The 19,328-nt window shown below is 50.0% G+C and overlaps 1 protein-coding gene across 12 annotated transcripts in view; it reads right to left on the bottom strand.

Moving 5' to 3' along the window:
* The window catches only part of myo18ab (myosin XVIIIA b), a 100,359-nt gene that overhangs the window by 63,087 nt on the left and 17,944 nt on the right, over positions 1–19,328 (bottom strand). For 2 of the 12 annotated variants that reach the window (XM_029255413.1, XM_029255414.1), the window contains exons 1-4: positions 4,926–5,012; positions 3,834–3,919; positions 1,910–2,168; positions 1,237–1,281 (exon numbers count right to left, since the gene is read on the bottom strand). The exons of 8 other annotated variants lie outside the window; for them this stretch is intronic. In XM_029255413.1, the coding sequence (XP_029111246.1) occupies positions 1,237–1,281; positions 1,910–1,948 (84 nt within the window). In that variant the 5' untranslated portion in view covers positions 1,949–2,168; positions 3,834–3,919; positions 4,926–5,012. Of the gene's footprint in view, positions 1–1,236; positions 1,282–1,909; positions 2,169–3,833; positions 3,920–4,925; positions 5,013–5,474; positions 5,548–15,548; positions 15,633–19,328 lie in introns of those variants that run through there. 2 more of the 12 variants (XM_029255420.1, XM_029255422.1) reach the window with 2 other exon arrangements.

Raw genomic sequence — 19,328 nt, 5'->3', positions numbered from 1 at the left:
GACTGTGAAAGCTGTGCTGGAAAGACTGACGTCATCTGAAGATCAGAGATGTCGAAACAAAGGCAGGGATCTCTGAACTAGGTGCGCATATAGTCTCTTCTTCTACGAACTGACATGAAAACCTCTAACAGAATATCATATCAAAGGAAGAACAGTAAGAGTGAGAAAGCAGGAGTGTGTTTTACAAATTCAGCCATGAGACAGGCATTATGGGAGAATAAATTCAATTCCTACACGGACCTACATTCCGAAGTGTATCGGCACTTCTGTGGGGTAAGCCAGAGAGGCTAGCACAGGTTGGCGCAAATCCAGCACCAGGAAAAATTATGACTCCATATGCTGGAAACTGAAGGCACTTGCTGGAAAATTTAGAGCAGGAAGCCAGGAGTCATGTTCGCCCCACACAAGTGTTGCCATGATGCCTAACACTTTTGATCGGTACTGTAGCACAGTCGGGCCTTTCACCCTGACCGGGCCAACTAAATTCAAAAGACGATCCATCCATAGTCTGGCATGGTCTCTTCATACCCCCCACCCCCCAAAAGTCCTAGTCTCAGTTTGAGATTCAACCACACTCACACCCCCAACTCTCATTACACAGTAATGCTTCTTTCACGCTTCTACATTCCGAACAGCAAAATCCGTGCTCATCGAAGCAGGAATCGCTCACAAAGCAGATGTCATCCCTATTTGTTTACACTGCAAGACTAACAAAACAGCAGGATTCGGCACACCTTCGTCTGCGGTGCTTTGTCTCTCGGCCTCATCCCGGTCTTGCTAACATAGGCGCCACCAGCTGGGCTTCATTCGACAAAACTAATGAGCCTTTCGAAAACCTGTAATCATTTCGGAAGCAATTACGGAACTTAGACGGCAATTACAGAGATGCTGTGTAATGCCATCCCAGCCTTGTGTTGTGAAATTATGGGCAATAGTGCATGACACCTGGATCCCCGACAGAGGAAGAGACACTCAACATTTTCTCACTCTTTCTTGAGTATGTGCAAAACAACACTATTTCACATGGATGGCGGAAGTTTACAGCAAGATTCCCGTTGAGCCTGCCAGTAGGCTTCCAGATGCCACTGATTTGCAGAAGCTCAGTAAAACGAAGGTCAACCGACACAGTAGTGGTTCATGAGAGGCTTGGTGTCACACACTGGTTGAAGACCCATGCATATGTAGTGCTTCAGTGTGAGATGTGCCATGACCTAGGTACCAGCTGGAGACACTTACGCTTTCCTTGGAGCTCTTGGGGGGCGCCTTGGTCTCCTCTTTAACCTACAGGAATCGATTTGAAGAGGGTTCCAGTTACAGAGAGGAACCATGAGGCCAGGGGGGTCCGCATGCTCCTCGCAGTAGGGCAGTTTCATGCACAGCATCCCTGCCATGTCCACACCATGCAAATCCTGGATCAGGCCAACAACCACCAGGGTGACTCTGGCACACGTGGACTGTGGCAAATGCCATGGACCCTACACCCACCTAGGAATTTGCTCCCCCTCCCACTGCCATCAGAACACTAACCCCTTCACTCAAACACTAGGTCTGTTTCTGATAGTGACACAGTCAAGGTACCTTTCTGGTCAAAAATTAAATCCAAAATTACTGAAGAGAACTGAGCCGTGCCCGAGCTGCAAATTCAGAACAGCTGCGTTCTATAAACATTCTTTAACGTACTGAGTAGTATTAATCAGACCAATCTGCATATTTCTCATTCTTGGTGAAGCACTCGAATAGCCAACAATCATGCAGCAATGAGCAAAATATTTTTTCCCAGGGCCGTTGACAAGATACCCAAGATACACAATACACGCATGCACACCGAGTAAGCAGAAACACACGCATGGGAAAACACACACAATCATGTATAAAAGGCACACAGTGAGGAATACAGAGCAAAACTTCCCTTCTGCTCCCAGAACGAAAAGCGCGATGAGAACGCCATGCTGGTAGCACTGCTCTCATGGGCCGAGTGAGGATGGGGGATGGAGATGAGAGGATGGGGTGGGACAGGTCAGACTAATAGGAAGATGGATGGCTGGATGAATGGCTGGGTGAGGGCTGACTTGGCGCCAGCCGGAGGGCCGGTGATCTTCACACTAGCGGCTGAAAGAGGCAGGACACTAGGACCACGCAGCACCGGAGACGGGGTGGAATGGACAGCTCTGGGGCACAAAGAGAAGTGGACATCAGGAGGGTCACAAATAAATCGGGACGGACTGACATGGACCAGAACACCAGCAAACTAGTCACAGCGATGGGATGCGGGACTGCAGCCTCTGCGCAAACAAGTGATACATGTTTAGATACAATCTTTAATGCAGCTTTACAATTATGCCATTCTAATGGCAAACCACACTTAGAGATACTACTATTATTTCAACATTTACCCAACTTTTCTCTTAAACAACTGACAATGCGAACCCATTTATAGAGCTGGAAAATTCTTATTGCATCAGTTCAAGGTAAGTACCGTAATCAATGGTACTACAACAGGAGATGGGATTCAAACTCAGGTCCTTCAGCTGAAAGGCAATAGCTTTAACCACTATGCTAGCAGTGGCCCCATATCTACACCCACACAGTCTGAAACCGCTTGTCCCATACGGGGTCACGGGGAGCCGGAGCCTAACCCGGCAACACAGGGCGTAGGGCTGGAGGGGGAGAGGACACACCCAGGACGGAATGCCAGTCTGTCGCAAGGCACCCCAAGCGGGACTCGAACCCCAGACCCACCGGAGAGCAGGACACGGTCCAACCCACTGCGCCACCGCACCCCCTGCCCTATATTCAGCGTAACCTAACAAAACTGGACGATCACTACAGCCTGTAGCACTGTTGTCAAAGTAGTTCCAGAATTTTCTACAGTTTTATTATTAGCATTAACTGTTACACTTAACGGGGTGTTGGCCGGAATGCTGCCGTGTCCAAGAGCACCTGGGCAAGCTGAGCATGTATCTGCTTCAGTCAGGATCTGTTTAGGTGTTCAGACGGGCTCTGTGGGGTCTTATCACAGTCGGACCGATTTAGCAGCTCTCTGTGCGGCACGGGTGAGAATGCAGACGAGCGGCCAGCCAAACTGCTCTCACCTTCCGCAAAGGAGGGGGATCGCAACCCAGGGCAAAGGAAAAGGAGGAGGACATCCTGGTGTAACTCAAAGCCTGATTCACAGTGTTGAGCTCCAACTGTAAAATTTCACACAGAATCCCAGAAACAGTGGGCTAGAGGTGTGTAATCTTTAGGCGGTGCTGGTTGTGGGCTTATTTTGGGAGCTCTGAGGGGGGCTGTCACACACACCCCGCTGCCACATACCCAAAGAGATCCCGGTTGGAGCAACTTATGAAGTTGGGCTGACTTTAGCAAATCTACTCTCTCTCTTACTCTCACACACACACACACACACACACACACACACACACACACACACACACAGCTTTAGAGCTCTCATCGCATAACAATCGTCAGCCAAAGGAGGTCACAGTTATAGATATGACTCCCCATCGCTGTCCCTCAATCGGTTACTCAGCCCCTATATCGAGAACTTAGCGGCAGAGAGAAAGAACTTGCTTAATCTTTCACAACTAAGGTCAGAGCCAAAAAAGAAAGACAGTCCCAGATGAGAGAAGGTTAAAACACTCAGTGTGAGTGAGATTGCGGGTTCAAACAAACACACACAGCCATTCCTTTGTGCTCAGGAGCAACCATGCAACTGAAACTGACGCACAAACGCGGTCAGATAACTCCACCGCCTCGGCAGAGAAACACAGAGAGCCAAGGCCCCGACATCGGGCTGTCCTAAAAAGAGCAGGAAGTTCAGCTGTCCAACGGACCTGTTGTGTCCACTCACAGGACAGTCCGCTCACTGACACCAGATCCCAAGGTCCCCTGAGAAACGAGGAGGTACCGTCACACAATCCTACAGAAGACGGAATACAGTAAAAGATCATGTAAGCACAAAGTCCAGAGACAGGGATGGGGACAGGGTTAGGAATTATGGACTAAGGTTAAGGACAGGGTTAGGTATAAATTATCAGTTAGGGTTAGGGATAAGGATTCGAGTTTAGAGACAGGGTGATGGACAGGGTAAAGGTTAGGGATTAAGAATAGTGTCAGAGTTAGGGATAAGGGTTAGAGTTAGGGATTAGGGATAGAGTTAAAGATTAGAATTAAGATTAGGATGTGGTTAGGTTAGAGTTAGGGATAAGAGTTACCGATAAGGGTTGGGGTTAGGGTTAGGGATGGAATGAGAGATAAAGTGAAGGTTAGGGATTAAGGATAGTGTCAGAGTTAGGGATAGAGAGTTAGGATCAGGGATTAAAGTTAGGTATAAGATCAAAGATAGGGTTAGGTTAAATCTTTGGGTAAAGTTTGCTATAAATTACCAGTTAAAATGAGGAATTAGGGATAGGATTAGAATTAGCCCACATAACACAAGTCCCATAAGCATCGTGATGATATGGTAATCAAGCGCATAGAAAGGTACATCCAAATTTTACATTTAAATTTATTCATTTAGCAGACACTTTTGTCCAAAGCGATGTACATCTCAGCAAAAGTACAATTTATGCATTAAATTGAGAAGGAGACATAGCTGCAGACATGAAAGTCTCAAGCAAACCTAGTTTGTTCCCTACCACTTGCTGCACCGAGGTTCATCGATCGAGTAAGTTAATTAATTATAGGTATCAATAAAAACTATTCAGGAACACGTTTTAGTCACCTGAGCCCCACAGACCATTTGTAATTTGCACAGCCAGAGTTCCCAGTTTCTCCTCTCGGCCGACTCAATCCCCTTTCTGACAAAAAAGAAGCGGCGGTACTTTACTATGCTTTACACCGAGCGACACAAAGGGTTTCACAATTTCTGCTTCAAGCCCCTCTCATTAACACCAAAGCCTCTTCCAAAGAGCAGTCAGTCTCACCTGCTGTTTGAGAAGCGACGTCGACACAGCGACACGCCGACGCAGAAACGGCACAAAGGTAAAGCGGAGGAGCAAAGAGGAACGGCTGCTTTTTTTACCCGGTTAACACCTTCCCGCCCGGTTAGAGAGCCGCGGAGCCCAAGTGTAGCTGAAGTCAGCACCGACTTGTTGCAGCGCCCCCTCCCCCTCCACGCTTTCCTCAGCGCCAGCCCTAAAAATAGCGGCGGGCTCAGCAGGCGGGCGCGTGGAGAGAAACCCCCGGCCCCGATCCGGATGGCCGACCCGACACCGGGATCCAGAACCAGACCTGGGTTCGAGCGCTGTGTCCCAGTCCGGTGGCGCCGGGGGTCTCGAGAGGGCTGTGGTCCAACCGCCTCCCCGACACACTCTTAACACAAGGTGACAAGGCCTGGGGGCAGAGTGGAGAGGAGGCCAGCGGCGAGAGTGTGTGTGTGTGTGTGTGTGTGTGTGTGTGTGTGTGTGTGTGTGTGTGTGTGAAAGAAAGAGAGAGAGAGAGAGAGATAGGAAGGCTAAGGGCTCACATCACACCTGCTGATGCAGGGTCCGGTCCGAGGAGCAGCGGGGAAAGGCGATAGGCTGCTGAAGCGCCGTGATTCCTGAATCCGCACGCAGAGCTGGGGGATGGGGTGGTGGGGGGGGGGGGGGGGGGGCAGGGAGGGGGGCAGCTGCTGCCACACGACCCAGCGGGTTAAAAATAGGCTCTACGCAGCACCGCTGACCCCCAGCACCACCTCTAGGAATTCAGAGTCCGGTTCTGTCCCCTCCGTTTGCAGCTGGCCTGTTGTCTCAGCTGCCGTTAGGACTCGTCCGCCAGCGAGTGTGTGTCCGCGCACAGGAGCGAGAGAAGTAAAAGCAGGAGATGTCCACAACTGTGTCCTTTCTTCATTTGCCGCTAGGAGCTGGATTGAGGAGTGGCCGATCAGAGGAGGAGGACAAAGGAGAGACAGAGAGGGGAAGGAAGACGCAGAGAGAGACAGAGAGAGAGAGAGAGAGCGAAAGAGAGGAAGGGAGAGGGCGGCCGAGGAAGCAGCCGCGCAAACAGGCACTTTCCGCCCCCCTGCACTTTCACAGAGTTACTCGGCGACAGCGAGGAAGTGTGCTGCAAGGCATTGTGGGTAAGGGGCTGTGCAATCACACCTCTCGCTTTCCTATTTCTAACTGAAATCTCGTCCCGCGGGTTTAAAGCAGACGGGTGGAAAAACAACAGATGATCAATAACGACCCGCTGAGGGCCAATCACTGAGGTCAGAACTTTTAATAGAAGTCGATCGGCGCGTCACTAAACCACCAGCAAAGGATGCAAGAGTAATGGAGTCTACAGAAAGAAAAGGTGGTTTTACTTCTTTGACATGGAACGTAGGATAAGATTCACAAAGGCCATGCTCACTAAATGTGCAAATGATTTTTTTCCACATGGAGATTCAAGATGAGAAAATTTCTCCACCCTTATAGCTGCCAGTTCTTTACCAAGTTAAAATAAAAAAATAAAAAAAAAACTCAACTCTCTTAGCTTAATAGGAAGTGGGGTGCGGTGGCACAGTGGGTTTGACCGGATCCTGCTCTCCAGTGGGCCTGGGGTTCGAGTCCCACTTGGGGTGCCTTGCGATGGCCTGGCATCCCGTCCTGGGTGTGTCCCCTCCCCCTCCGGCCTTACGCCCTGTGCTGCTGGGTTAGGCTCTGGCTACCTGCGACCCCGCATGGGACAAGCGGTTCAGATGATATGTGTGTGTGTGTGTGTGTGTGTGTGTGTGTGTGTGTGTGTGTAGCTTAATAGGAGCTTTATAAAATTTGAACTGTGCCTTTGCACCTAGGGGGTGCGGTGGCGCAGTGGGTTGGACCGCAGTCCTGCTCTCCAGTGGGTCTGGGGTTCAAGTCCCGCTTGGGGTGCCTTGCGGCGGACTGGCGTCCCGTCCTGGGTGTGTCCCCTTCCCCCTCCGGCCTTACGCCCTGTGTTGCCGGGTAGGCTCCGGTTCCCCGTGACCCCGTAAGGGACAAGCAGTTCTGTGTGTGTGTGTGTGTGTGTGTGTGTATCTGTAGCTTAATAGGAGCTTTATAAAATTTGAACTGTGCCTTTGCACTTTCACCTGCAGTACTGAAACCTGCCACTAGAGGGAGATGCAAGTTTTGTGTTCCTCTGAAACCTTTAAGCCGTTGCTGCAATTGGCCACGGGAGGGCGCTACAAGCCTTAATATGGCTTTTTATTGAGGGTTTATGTAATATTGCAGTGAAAAAGATAGAAGTCTGAATTGCACTTCATGACAGCATTAGCCCGTCACTGGATAGTTTGACCTTAGGTTTTACACCTTTCACATTTCAGTAAAAACACAGAAGTGGGGGGGGGAGAGTTTTAAAGTTATATAACCAAAAAAAAAAAAAAAAAAAATGCAGCAAAGCAATTCAATTGACTGCAGGTGCAGAGCATGATGGGAAAACTGGACTGATCCCTCACAGGGGACAGGCTTGGCCTCGGGGGAAGAGAGCGGCTGGTGAGCGGGGCTGGCAGGGGATCGTTGTGTAGAGGCCTGGCGTTTGCGCATGTGCATGCAAGATCTGGACGCATGAGCACATCAATCACAACCTGCACTAACAGCAAACCTGGACACAAAGCCTGAAACCGGCTGACTGAGCTGCCAGGACACGGGATCGAGGGCAACACCCACACACGCCCCTCCCCCCACCCGTCCAGCACGAACCCTCTGACAGATCCCAGGGGAGCCAAAAGGTCAGAGATGCGTCACACTCCAACGAGGAATCCACTCATGGGACACAACTCAAGATGATCGCAGCAAAATGCGGCAGAACAGAGGAAGGGAACTCCCCGGTGAGCCGTATTCGCAGGTGTACCACACGCGTACCGCAGGTGTACCGTAGTCGAGGCCTCCGGTGATTTTTTTTTTTTTTTTTTTTTTTAAATAAACGAACCCGTCATTCGTATTGTACAGTGAGATTCGGAACGCAGCTCCTGTGTTCGCACAGCTCCATCAGTCTGGAGACCTTTAACACAAAAGAATTATTATTATTTATTAATTTAGATAAAATCTGTCAATATGGCAACTCCCAGTGCCAGATGTGTATACTTACTTACACTGATTTACCCATTGATAAAGCTGGGTCATTTTTACCATATCAGTTCTGGGTCAGTACCTTGATCAAGGGCACTGCAGCAGAAGGTGGGATTTTAACTGAGGACCTTCTGACCGCAAGCGCCCACCAACCACTATATGTGCTCAGTTAGTCCCAGTTTGACAAAGTGTGCTGTACTGCCTCCTAATGGCGGGCTGCGGAAACGCAGGTCACTTTCACTCCACAGCGATCAAATTCAGACAAAATTTCACAAAACAGGCGCATGAAGAAAATTCAGAACTCAAACCTGCACTGGAACACGTAGAGTAAGCATTACCATTTAGATTTTAATTTATTCATTTCTCCCAAATGACTCTCGATGTTAAGCTGCATACACTGATTCACTCATTTATACAGGTCGACAATTAACTGTATCAGTGCAGGGTAAGCGCCTTTATCAAAGGAACTAACAGCAGGAAGCGGGATTCAAACCCGAATCCTTCAGGTGCATGGCAGCAGCCCTGAAAAGTGTGCCACCTAGCATCCCAACAGCGACACAATAATGATGTGTGTGTAATAATAACTGTGGTGACAAGTGCTGCTGGACAGGAGTGTGGTAAAACCTTCCTGACGTTGCCATTTCCAATGCGGGTTGTTTCCAGCAACATGGGGAGAGTGTGTGTGTGTGTGTGTGTGTGTGTGTGTGTGTGTGTGTGTGTGTGTGTGTATACACACCCGCAGCCCATTCCCCTAGCATGCCTTGTGCCATACACACAGCGCCAAGGTGCAGCAGCTGGCTGCAGGATTACGGGATGCGCCCTCATTGGGACACCCACACGGTGTCCTCTCCCGACAGCTTCGGCTCAGGGGCAGGAGGCATGAGGAATTGTGGGAAACGTGCCTGAAGCTGGATATGCAGCTCAGACTCGTTCTGTTACGGGTGACAAGCCAGTGAAACGGAGAGAGAGAAAATCAACACACACACACACACACACACACACACACACACACACCTTCAGGTGGCCAGGTGGCAACAGCCACACGTCAGCACTCTAAGCAGAACGAGCTGGGTGTGCTCAGGTAAGAGGATTAGATCCAGTCCAGTCTAGATTCCAGGATTTCCCACAATGCTCCACTGCTGGGTCGAGCCCTGGCTGGCATTCCCGGCCGGACATCACACATCATGACACAGTCCTCACCCCGCCAGCCTGTCAGAGCCTGCTCATCCGTCCTGCTACAAGCGCTCCGCCATAACAGCGTGTTCCGGCAGCGACGGACAGTGGTCCAGCAGAGCGCAGGACAGACCCCCTGGGTGTACCAGGGTACGGGCAGGGGGCTGGACGCAGGGAACTGGACAGACGCTCACGCACGGCACACAGTTGAAACACACAGCAGCCATACCTTTAAGAGGTGGCGCCCACCTGAGTTGCAGAGGGAGCGCATGCAGCAGGTGGTCCGGGGGTTCGAGTGGGGGATGGGGAGGGTGTGAAGGGGGACAAAGTGTCCTCTGGGGACTCCAACTGCACCCCGAGGTCCTCGTTCTCCCTCGATCCCTTCTTCCCTCTCTCTCTCCGTCAACACAATGGATCAGACACAGGGGGAGTGCCACTATTGACCCCCCCCAGCACGCACGCACGCACGCACGCACAGCCCCCTCCCTGCCCTGCCGGCTCCCGACGCAAACTGGCCTTGAGACACTTAGGTTTCCTCCCATTGAAGCCAAGAATCAGAGGGAGGTGTTACACTCCCTCACTCACACACACACACACACACACACACACATCAAATGTTAATCTTGAGCTTCAGAGGATGGAACAGGAGGGAGCATATACACACACACACACACACACACACACACACACACACACTCAATCACTCGCTCACTCACTCTCTCTCCTTCAGGAGGAGGGGGGGTCTATTCTTAGCGCTGCAGGGATTTGGAGCGCGCCGCTGTGATGCTGTGACACTAACGTGGAGAGATCATTTCGGCACGGTGGGCGGGGCAGCCGTTGGCTCCGGATGCAGATCCAAGGTGAAATGGCAGCATCCCGGACCCCCTGCCGACCAACCCACCAAGACGGCTTGCGTTCTGGTGGGGAGCGGAACACACACGGGCTTGCAAACAGAATCGAGGACCGAAGCAAACACACGTGAGCAAACGCACGGATGGTCACCTGCGCAAACAAACGACCACCCAAAGAGAAATGCTGACGGAAGTCCGGTCCAGCGGGTCATCCTTGTACAAGACTCCCAAGCGAACCCCCCACGCAATCGCTGCCTCCAGGTCGGAAGTAGGTCACGGTTCCAGACCAACCCCACCCAGCAAACCCCCGGAGGCGTACAGGCCCTTAACCTTCGCCTGTGAGCACGAGCTGTCACCGCGCTAGAAACTCCCATTCAAATCAGTCCATCACACCATCAACCCTCTTGTGATTATCCCCATTCCCACCCCGGGGGAGTTACCCAGTCGGGTACAGCTAATAGGACTAAGAACGGTGACCAACAAAGGCTGCGTAAGTCGATTGTAATCCGCTAAGTAAACAGTGTCACGACGCCACTTGCTTATGCATCTGCAGGAGAACTGTCCCCATGCCCTACTGAGTTCCCTGCATTGCTGGGAACGGACCCCCTGACCAAGGAAGGCGGATCGCGGTAGCCTCGGTGCAGCCCTGCGGGATGTATCCCCCCCCGCCGGTCGTGCATGCATTGCGATGTCCCCCGTGCCGGAGGTGCGATGGCGAGTCTCTGGAAAAACCCCAGGCCGCTGATGAGGAACAGACCCCTCTCCTGCCAACCATCGTCCTACAATAAACACTCCGGTAAAAAGCTGAGATTAAGTGAGGGAAGCGCAGCCCTGTGTCAGGTTCGATGTAGCGCACGCATTAAAACACGAAGGGAGCCCTCGTGTCGTGACAAAGTGCAAGAGCGCTCCGAGCGGTTGCTACGGCAACAGCAAAGCGCACCTCCAAAATATGTGGGCTCAGCCGGGGGCGAGAACCCAAAGACTAAGACATTTCCAAGTTCCACTGTGCGCGAACGCCGCTATCAAGCAAATCCCTGAAAAGCTCTGCTGATAATATAGGGGCAGGTGGCGGCGTAGTGGCTATAGCAGCCACCTTTGAACTCAGGACTCGGGTTCGAATGCAACCTCTTGCCATAGTAGCTGAATTGATACGTTTCCTGCCAACACCGCAGCCACTGGTACCTGGGCTCAGGGGCAAGAGGAGTGAGGAATTGTGGGAAATGTGCCAAGGCATTATTTTTCCCCCTTTGTATGTGATACGGAGTTTTTTTTTGTTTTCCTCTCCACTCTTACCAGCTGACTTACTCTACTGTTATTCATATTTTGCTAAAACTGTAACTTCGGCCCGCGTTTAGTAACCTTGTTCTGCGCTGTATGTCACTCTTTTCCGAAGAACGCTCCATATAATAAATTGAGCTGAACCGATGCTGTAAAGGCATGTATAAACAGGTAAATCACTGTAAGTCACTATGGACAAAAGTGTCAGATAAATGAGTAAATGTAATAGTGTAACAGACCAGCCCAGGTGGGGTTACACAGAGGTCCACCGTCCCCAGACCGTGAACCCCGAGGACCGCATCCTCGGCCACAATCGCTGTTTGTTTCCGTGGTCGGCTAATTCGGCCAAGCCGCTGTAATCCGCACGGAATGCTGAGAACCGAGACCGCAGTTACCGCAACCCAGGTGACCTGCACTGACCTCTCATCCTCGCGATAGGTCAAAGGTCAGAGGGAAATTTACAGGCCAGTAAAAATATCCTGAGTGAGCAGCTCTTGGCTCTCGCTCAAAGCGTCAGCCGGCCCTATTGACGACAAGGCCGTATGTCTGTTGACAGCACGTCCATCTGTTAGCAGCATGTCCCATGGAAGTGGCGCATCGATACCGGACGCAAGAACCATAAACGCACTGACCTCGCATCATACCCCCGGATCAATATGCAGTATCGCTGGAGAAGCTGTTTCGGAAGAGGGCTGACGCTGTCCACCCTGCCCAAGGTTCAGGATACATTTACATGTATTTATTTAGCAGACGCTTTTCTCCAAAGCGAGTTCCGATGAACACTACGTGGTGTTATCAGCCCACACACCTTATTCACCAAGGTGACTTACACTGCTAGATACACTACATACACTGGGTCACTCATCCATACATCAGTGGAACACACACACTCTCTCTGTTACTCACACACTACGGGGGAACCTGAGCAGCATGTCTTCGAACCATGGGAGGAAACCAGAGCACCCCACCCAGACACAGGGAAAACATGCAAACTCCACAGAGACTGAGCGGAGATCGAACCCACGTCCTCTCGCACCACCCAGACGCTGTGAGACAGCAGCGATACTCGCTGTGCCACCATGCTGCCCAAACTAAAAACTGAGGATAAACAAGAATTAAACAATGAAATGATACTGGAACTGCAGAAATCGTGAGAAGACTCCAGGGTTCAATTTTACAAGGTGACCTGTCATAATAAATCTTATGAAATTTACATTCTCAAGGAGGCATCACCCTTAAAGTTCCTTGTCCTGGCATCCTTCTCCTGTTCCATAACATTTCTGTCACTTACACCAAATTACTGGGACATCACTAAACTATCTACACCCTCCACCGCAGCAACCACACCCACATCTGCACTGACCACAGCAGCACTGACCTTCTTATCAGAAAAGTACACCACGATGAGGAGGGGGGTTTGAAATTTTTTTGCAGCAGCATCTGTGGCCATATCTACACTAGAGAGTTGGGTATAACCCGTCATTACAGGGCGGAGCTGCCGTTTAACCGAGACATCCGCCCTGGGGCCAAAACGTCTACCGTCGAACCAGAAATGCAGGGGGAGCAACATGGCTGTGCGACTGTGGTCGGATCGCGTGAGCAATCGAGGTGAAGCCATGGGGAGGACGTGCATCATGAGTCTGTGGAGCGAAAGGAGAATTTCCAGAGAGTTCCACAACAGCGGTCATCACCAGCTACTCGCGGTCAAGGAATCCTTCCCACAACCTCTAGCTGCCCAACATGGCCATGGAAAGCAGCAGGTCCTTCATTGCATTCCTCTAGAAGAAAGCAGGTGTTCCTCAACTTCTACCTTTTCAGCCAGATGGGAGACACCGTTCCCATGGAAACATGCCCATTTATAGACTCTGTACATGGTAAACACTTCATATTGTTTAGCCATTTTCAACTCAATGAAATAAATATTTCAGCTTTTCTCCTCATCACGTTCTCACATAATTTTAATCTGAAACTCTAGGGGCTGCTAGTAGCATAGTAGTTCGAGCTGCTGCCTTTAGACCCAAAGGTCGCAGGTTTGATTCCCACCTCTAGCTGTAGTACCCCTGAGTAAGGTACTTACCCTCAGTTGCTCCTGTAAAATTACCCAGCTCTATAAATGGGTAAATAATTGCAACTTAACACAGTAAGTCACTTTGGAAAAAAGTGTCAGCTAAATGTAGTGTGAAAGTCTTCATCTTGGTCCATCTGAATGTTGCAACCGCATAGTTTTCAACACGCGTGCAAGACTGAACACAGTGAGCACGGCCTCCTTTTCGCCACTAAATACTTTCAGGCATGCGAAAACGCAACACCCACCCCACCAAAAACAATAATCGGAAAGAAATATGTAAACACAGTCACGCAGCCAGTGGCCGGTCATTGGACTCTTGAGCGAGTGGTTGTGTCACTGCCCAGCATGCCAGCTGGGGATACTCTGGAGTTGGTGTTAAAGGTGTGTGTGTGTGTGTGTGTGTGTGTGTGTGTGTGTGTGTGTGTGTGTGTGTGTGTGTGGGGGGGGGGGGCAGGGAAGAGGACACACCCTGCTTGATGCCCCTCCAGGGTGACGCAGTGACCTCCCCAGACAGACGCTGACATGCTCAGACGGGTCTACGCTCTTCCTTGCAGAATGGCCCAAGGAGGTGACATCACCCCCGAAGAGCTCCAAACCAAAACCATCTGCCAAAGAAGAAAATAACAGGAGGCGGGTTCTGGGTAACAACATACAGGTAAACAAATTCAAATCTTCACATCGCATACGGTAGCCCCGCAATGCGCAAACACGCAGGGACCACGCGCACCCAGGTTGGGCCACGGAGGTCCACTAGGGGCCATGCCGTTCACTCCCCTGAGAGCAGATGCCCGGAGTCCCGCCCGGCACCACCTTCCTTTGTGCGCACGAATGAGCCGAAAGCACTGTAGGGCATTCCATTGTGCGCGCATTGTTTGAGCACTCGGGATTCAAATGCGTCTGATGAGCGCAGACTGGCGCCCCGAGCCGCCCGGAGCTCCACGGATCATTCTGGAGAGCGAGAGCAATGGTGCAGCCAGGCTTTTTCCTGACACCATGCTGGTACTGCGGAAGAGGACCCACCATTGGCATCCAATGGCACACACACAGTGTGTTTGTTTCTCTGTGTGTGTGTGTGTGTGTGTGTGTGTGTGTGTGTGTCCTTGGGGGGGGGGGGAGGGTTATGGTTTCCAAAAACTGTCCTGACCGAGAGGCCCGCAAAAAGGGTGTCATTTACAGCACAGCGGAACAGAACAAAACCAGCGAAATGGACCCAGACAGACCAGAAAAGCAAACAGCATTCCAATTGTTTGTTTAAGTATCTATAGTCCTTTAATTGGCTGCCCTCATCTGGCCTCCTCCCCCCCCCCCACCGCCTCAATATCCTCTCGCAAAGTAAACAGAGGCCTGGTTCCGAGGCCTGTTCCCGCTTAGCGGACAACCTCCGAGTGTCCGATACCAAACAAACACAGAGGAGCTTATTTATTTGGGAGCTGCAATGGCCAAGTCCAGCGGCCTTCTCCAGAGGTGTTCCTTTGTACCCGCCAGCGAACGGGCCGAGGGCCTCCGAGCCAAGGTCTTCCCCTCGGCAGAGGGCTGACAGATGCCCGGGTGGGAGGCCATCCTTGCACAGAAAGGAAGAGGAAGGACACCGGCCGCATCTATGGCTTCACCAGTGCCAGGACGAAATGGCCAGGTCACAACAGTGACCCCAGCCACCCCATTCACCCGGAAATCTGAACCCAAGCTAAAGACTTCAGAGAGAGGGGGAAAAAGGTCCCAAACGCTAGCGGTCCAAAAACCGAAAGTCCATACATTTTGCATTTTGGCTCCAATGTGATGAATAACCCCTCTGTTCCTCAGAACTGCTGACATTCAAGAAGAATCTCAAAACACATCTCTTGCAGACCCACTTCTTTCTGGATCTCCTAAATGCTCCTTAAACTTGCATCACATCATTTGTCACAATCGTTCCTGCATTTCCTATAAATTCTCTGCAGCTGCTCATGTAATGAGCGCCAGCAAAACCAGTGACCCTTTCTAGAACTGCATCTCTGTAACTCTTCTTTTGTAATGAAATAGTCCTTCGTTTACTCGGAGTTGTACATCGCTTTGAACAAAATCATCTGTTACAGGAATAAACGTTTTAACAATGGAACTGTTAGCATGCAGTACACAGCTCTGTCCAGCAGGGGCAGCAAAACACACAGACCAATAAACTAAAGTCCTTACCTCCATTCAGTCCATTACATAACTGCATTAAAAAAACTTTAACAAGGCGTTCTTAGGCAGGGTGTGCCAAAGTCCTCAGCGATCGTGCGTGACACACTTCTCTTTGTCTAGGGAGAATTACAAGGCACTGCTGCACAGTGAGGAGCGAGAGCGCTCATCAGCCACCAGGTGACAGACACTCTAAGCTTCAATCCAAACATGCCCCAGCCAGGTTTATGAACTGGGATATAAAAAAAAAAAGAGAAAGAAATAAAAAGCATAACTACAGGAGTCTCCTCCACACGCCCAGAGGTCCTCCACAGGGAACCTGTCAATCAAAACTAAACCTCCTCTTTTCCGGCATGCCCATCACCCAATGGGGTGGCTCCTCTTGCCAAATATAACGCACTTAAAAATCCAACAGACCTGGTGTAACTTGCCCACTAGGCATCTTTTACTTAGCTAAGAAATGTTCAAAAGAAAGCCATGCCTGCAGATACTGGAACCCCGCTGGTGAGAATGCTAAGCATGTGTGGGTAGAGAGAGGCAACAAGACTCCTGGTTGCTGAACTGCTTCCGACTGTCCACAGCGGTCCAACCTCACTGCAGATTCCTGCATGTCGTAACTGCTGCTTTCTGCCTTTCAGGATTTCAAGCATGTGCAAAGACACTGGAAGGAGGATAGTCTTAGCACAACAACACAAACCAGTATATTTAGAGTCCAAGATCTCCCATTTAATGTGTTTAAAGAAGAAAAGCAGAGTTAAGGCGTTGCCTGGGGTGTTGATGTGAAACAAAACGTCATAAACGTGTCTTTTCAGGACAGAAACTTCATGACAGTCCTGATCTCCTTCAACAACCACCTTGTCATCAAAAGCTTACCTTGGCTTAGATGCCCCCACATCACCCCACCCCAAAGTGTCATGCAAATAGTCTAGTCAGCACTTCTTCAAACAAATTATCTAAGCACTCAGGCATAAGCCTCAACCACAGAGAAGCAACCTGCCGGGGTTTAGCAGATTTCCCTACAAATGGGCAAGCGGTTGACTGGATGAGAACGTCAACAGCCAAACGTTTCCTTTTGGATTGCACGCAGCATCGGCCAGGTGCCAGGGTAAGGTCAAAGCCTTTTTGACTCCAGAAGAATTAAAAAAAAAAAAAAAAAACAAAAAAAAAAAAAAAAACCTATATATATATTGCTTGAAAATGGGTCACTGGGTCTCAGGAAGAATTCTCAGACACACAGACCCTTTACTCATGTAACAGGACGGAAATGAACCACTTGGCATCATCTTTGACCGACAGCAGTCCTGAATGAGCTACGGCCTGCTCACTGAGATTACCCTCCAGGGTCAGTCCTAAAAGCTGTCATTCTCCCATCACTTGTTATGAGGCAGGTAACCACTGAGACGGGATTCTACCGAGAATGATTTGCTTTGCCTCAGGGATAGGGTGGTGGAGTAGGGTGAGGAGGGCAGGTGAAGCAATTGGCCCAACCTTGAGTAAACATGTGGAATCATGCACCAGTTGAGCAAGATAACATCAAGAATGGTACAATCACACAAAACAGCAGCAGCACACTGAACCGATGTTGAGGCAACAAAAACGCCGGTTTACTCCACACATTCCATACACCCAACACACCAGCGCCTCCAAGGTGGTTCTAACGTGGTTTCGGATTTAGTGTTCAACACAATAGACCAAGTCCTTGCAAAGGTCACAAGAATATTCTGTTGACAGACCAAATCAGTTCTCCATCTGAAGGGATGGTACTGGAGGATGGATGGTGAGGGGTGGTCTACATTTGGTTCGTCTTGCATGGCATCCACAGCCATTCCTTGCGCTGTGATAAAGGAGGCTGTATTTCACTGTGTCAGGCCGTTGTGGTGACTCACTCATTATCCACCATCCCTCCCAACCCTAGGGCATTCCAGATGTCCTCACTCTCTGCCGTACTGATAATGGACCCTTCAATCCCCCTTCTCCAATCCCACAGACCTCCTCCTCGGCTCTCAACACCACGCCTCTCCAGTTCCACCATTTATAACAGCTTATAAACCGCTTCAGTAGGACGTTTAATAAAGATTTAACTCTAACAAGAGCAGGATACATATAGTTTTCGGAGGGGATCAAGTTGTCTGGTAACCAGTAAAGAGTGATGTGAAGCAAGAGCAGACAAACAAAAATCATCAGGAGCCTGGTCTGTTCCCAACATCCCCAACTCCCTGAGCAAAGCCACAAACTCAGTGGACACCATGAGATGATTAAACAAATTCATAGCAACTGCCAAGAGGCTAAAAAGCATTCCACTGAGAAATTTCACTCTAAACTGCTTCTATTTTAAGAGGGAATGTAAGTTGGTTAGGATTACACTATTTACTTTTATAACCAAGGGCAAGGTTTGAGTTTCACAAAACCTTGACTCCTGAAATCATGGTTGGGTGGGATGAGTGACTCATAGCAGTTATGCTATGTAGTATGACATACACATTTCCTGACACATCGGGATTAAGGACAAATTCAAGATGAAATGCGCAGCTTGACTAAATTTAAGGTATTCTTGGCCAAGGGGCCTAGAAAGCAACTGCGGACACAACTTCTGGTCCAGCTCCAGATGACACCTTTCCCAACATGCCCAATATGACCCTCATCCAGGAGAATCAAATATTTTACAATTCCACTAGGACTGACGAAAATGGCAGCAAAACAATCAACCACTGATTGTCATTGATTTATCTCCCATTATTTTGCTGGAAGACAACTGCAGTTATCCTGGATCCTTCTGCAGAAGGATCCTTGATCACTTGGAGAGAAACCAGACTGCAGTGTTTTTATGAATTTCATCTTCTATAGCAAATCTGGAGTATGTCAGTGAAAACAAGTGTCCAAAAAATGTGTCATTACAGCAGCAAGCAGGTATCACCACTGACTTTTAACGCAGGATGACGTTGGAGACGTAAACAACGGAAAGTTGTGCTGTAAAAGAGGTGCTCTGGAAATGACCGGGATTGTTGAAATTGACAGCTGGGGGGGGGGGGGGGGGGGACAAGAACTGAACCTTTCGAAGCAGGACAACCCACTGCTTATTGGATCAATGGGCTCCTTCACTTCAGTGTGTGCACTGGACACCCATCAACCCATACATTCAGTTGGGGCTCCGCCTTTCTCGAAATCCCATCCCGTCCAATCATCCCTTCAGCCCAACACGCCTTGTTTTTTACTGCTGTCTTAGCCCCTCCGCTCACTCCTTCCACACCAAACCCCAGTTCTTGACGGTCAACGCCTCTCTACCCAAAACCCTACCTCTCTGACTGAAAAACTCACTCCTGATCACTGTCGGAGGGCCACCAGCAGAACGCATTGCAATAGTTTCACTGGAGGACACAATAACCCGACAGACTGAGCTATAAAAGAAATCTCCACCCCTCGTACCTTTTTCCCCATATCCCCTTATCGTCACACAAATAATGCTGACACTCGGGCAATCATCCTGGACATAGGCCAGCGTACATGCGGGGGCTGTCCCTGCACAGAGGCCCTATTCTGCAGCCCTGGAGTTCACCACCAGTCAAGCACTTACATAAATCAATGTCTCGTCCACAGCAGAGCTGACCTCAGAGAAGCTCATGGAATCACGAGGGTCTTCAGTGTCCTTTCTTTTCAGACCGCTCTCTGTGTGTGTGGGGGGCGGAGGGGGTTGTTGTAGAGGCATGGAGGGAGGTATCAATAAGCTTGAAGATTACAAGTTCAGACTCGCAGGTGACTACACAGGAAGGGCAAGGAGGTTCACCACAGGATGAG

Source organism: Scleropages formosus, chromosome 10 (assembly GCF_900964775.1).
Source record: "Scleropages formosus chromosome 10, fSclFor1.1, whole genome shotgun sequence".
NCBI lineage: Eukaryota > Metazoa > Chordata > Actinopteri > Osteoglossiformes > Osteoglossidae > Scleropages > Scleropages formosus.
The sequence above is the reverse complement of the archived record's forward strand: the minus strand, read 5'-3'. Positions and strand labels throughout refer to the sequence as shown.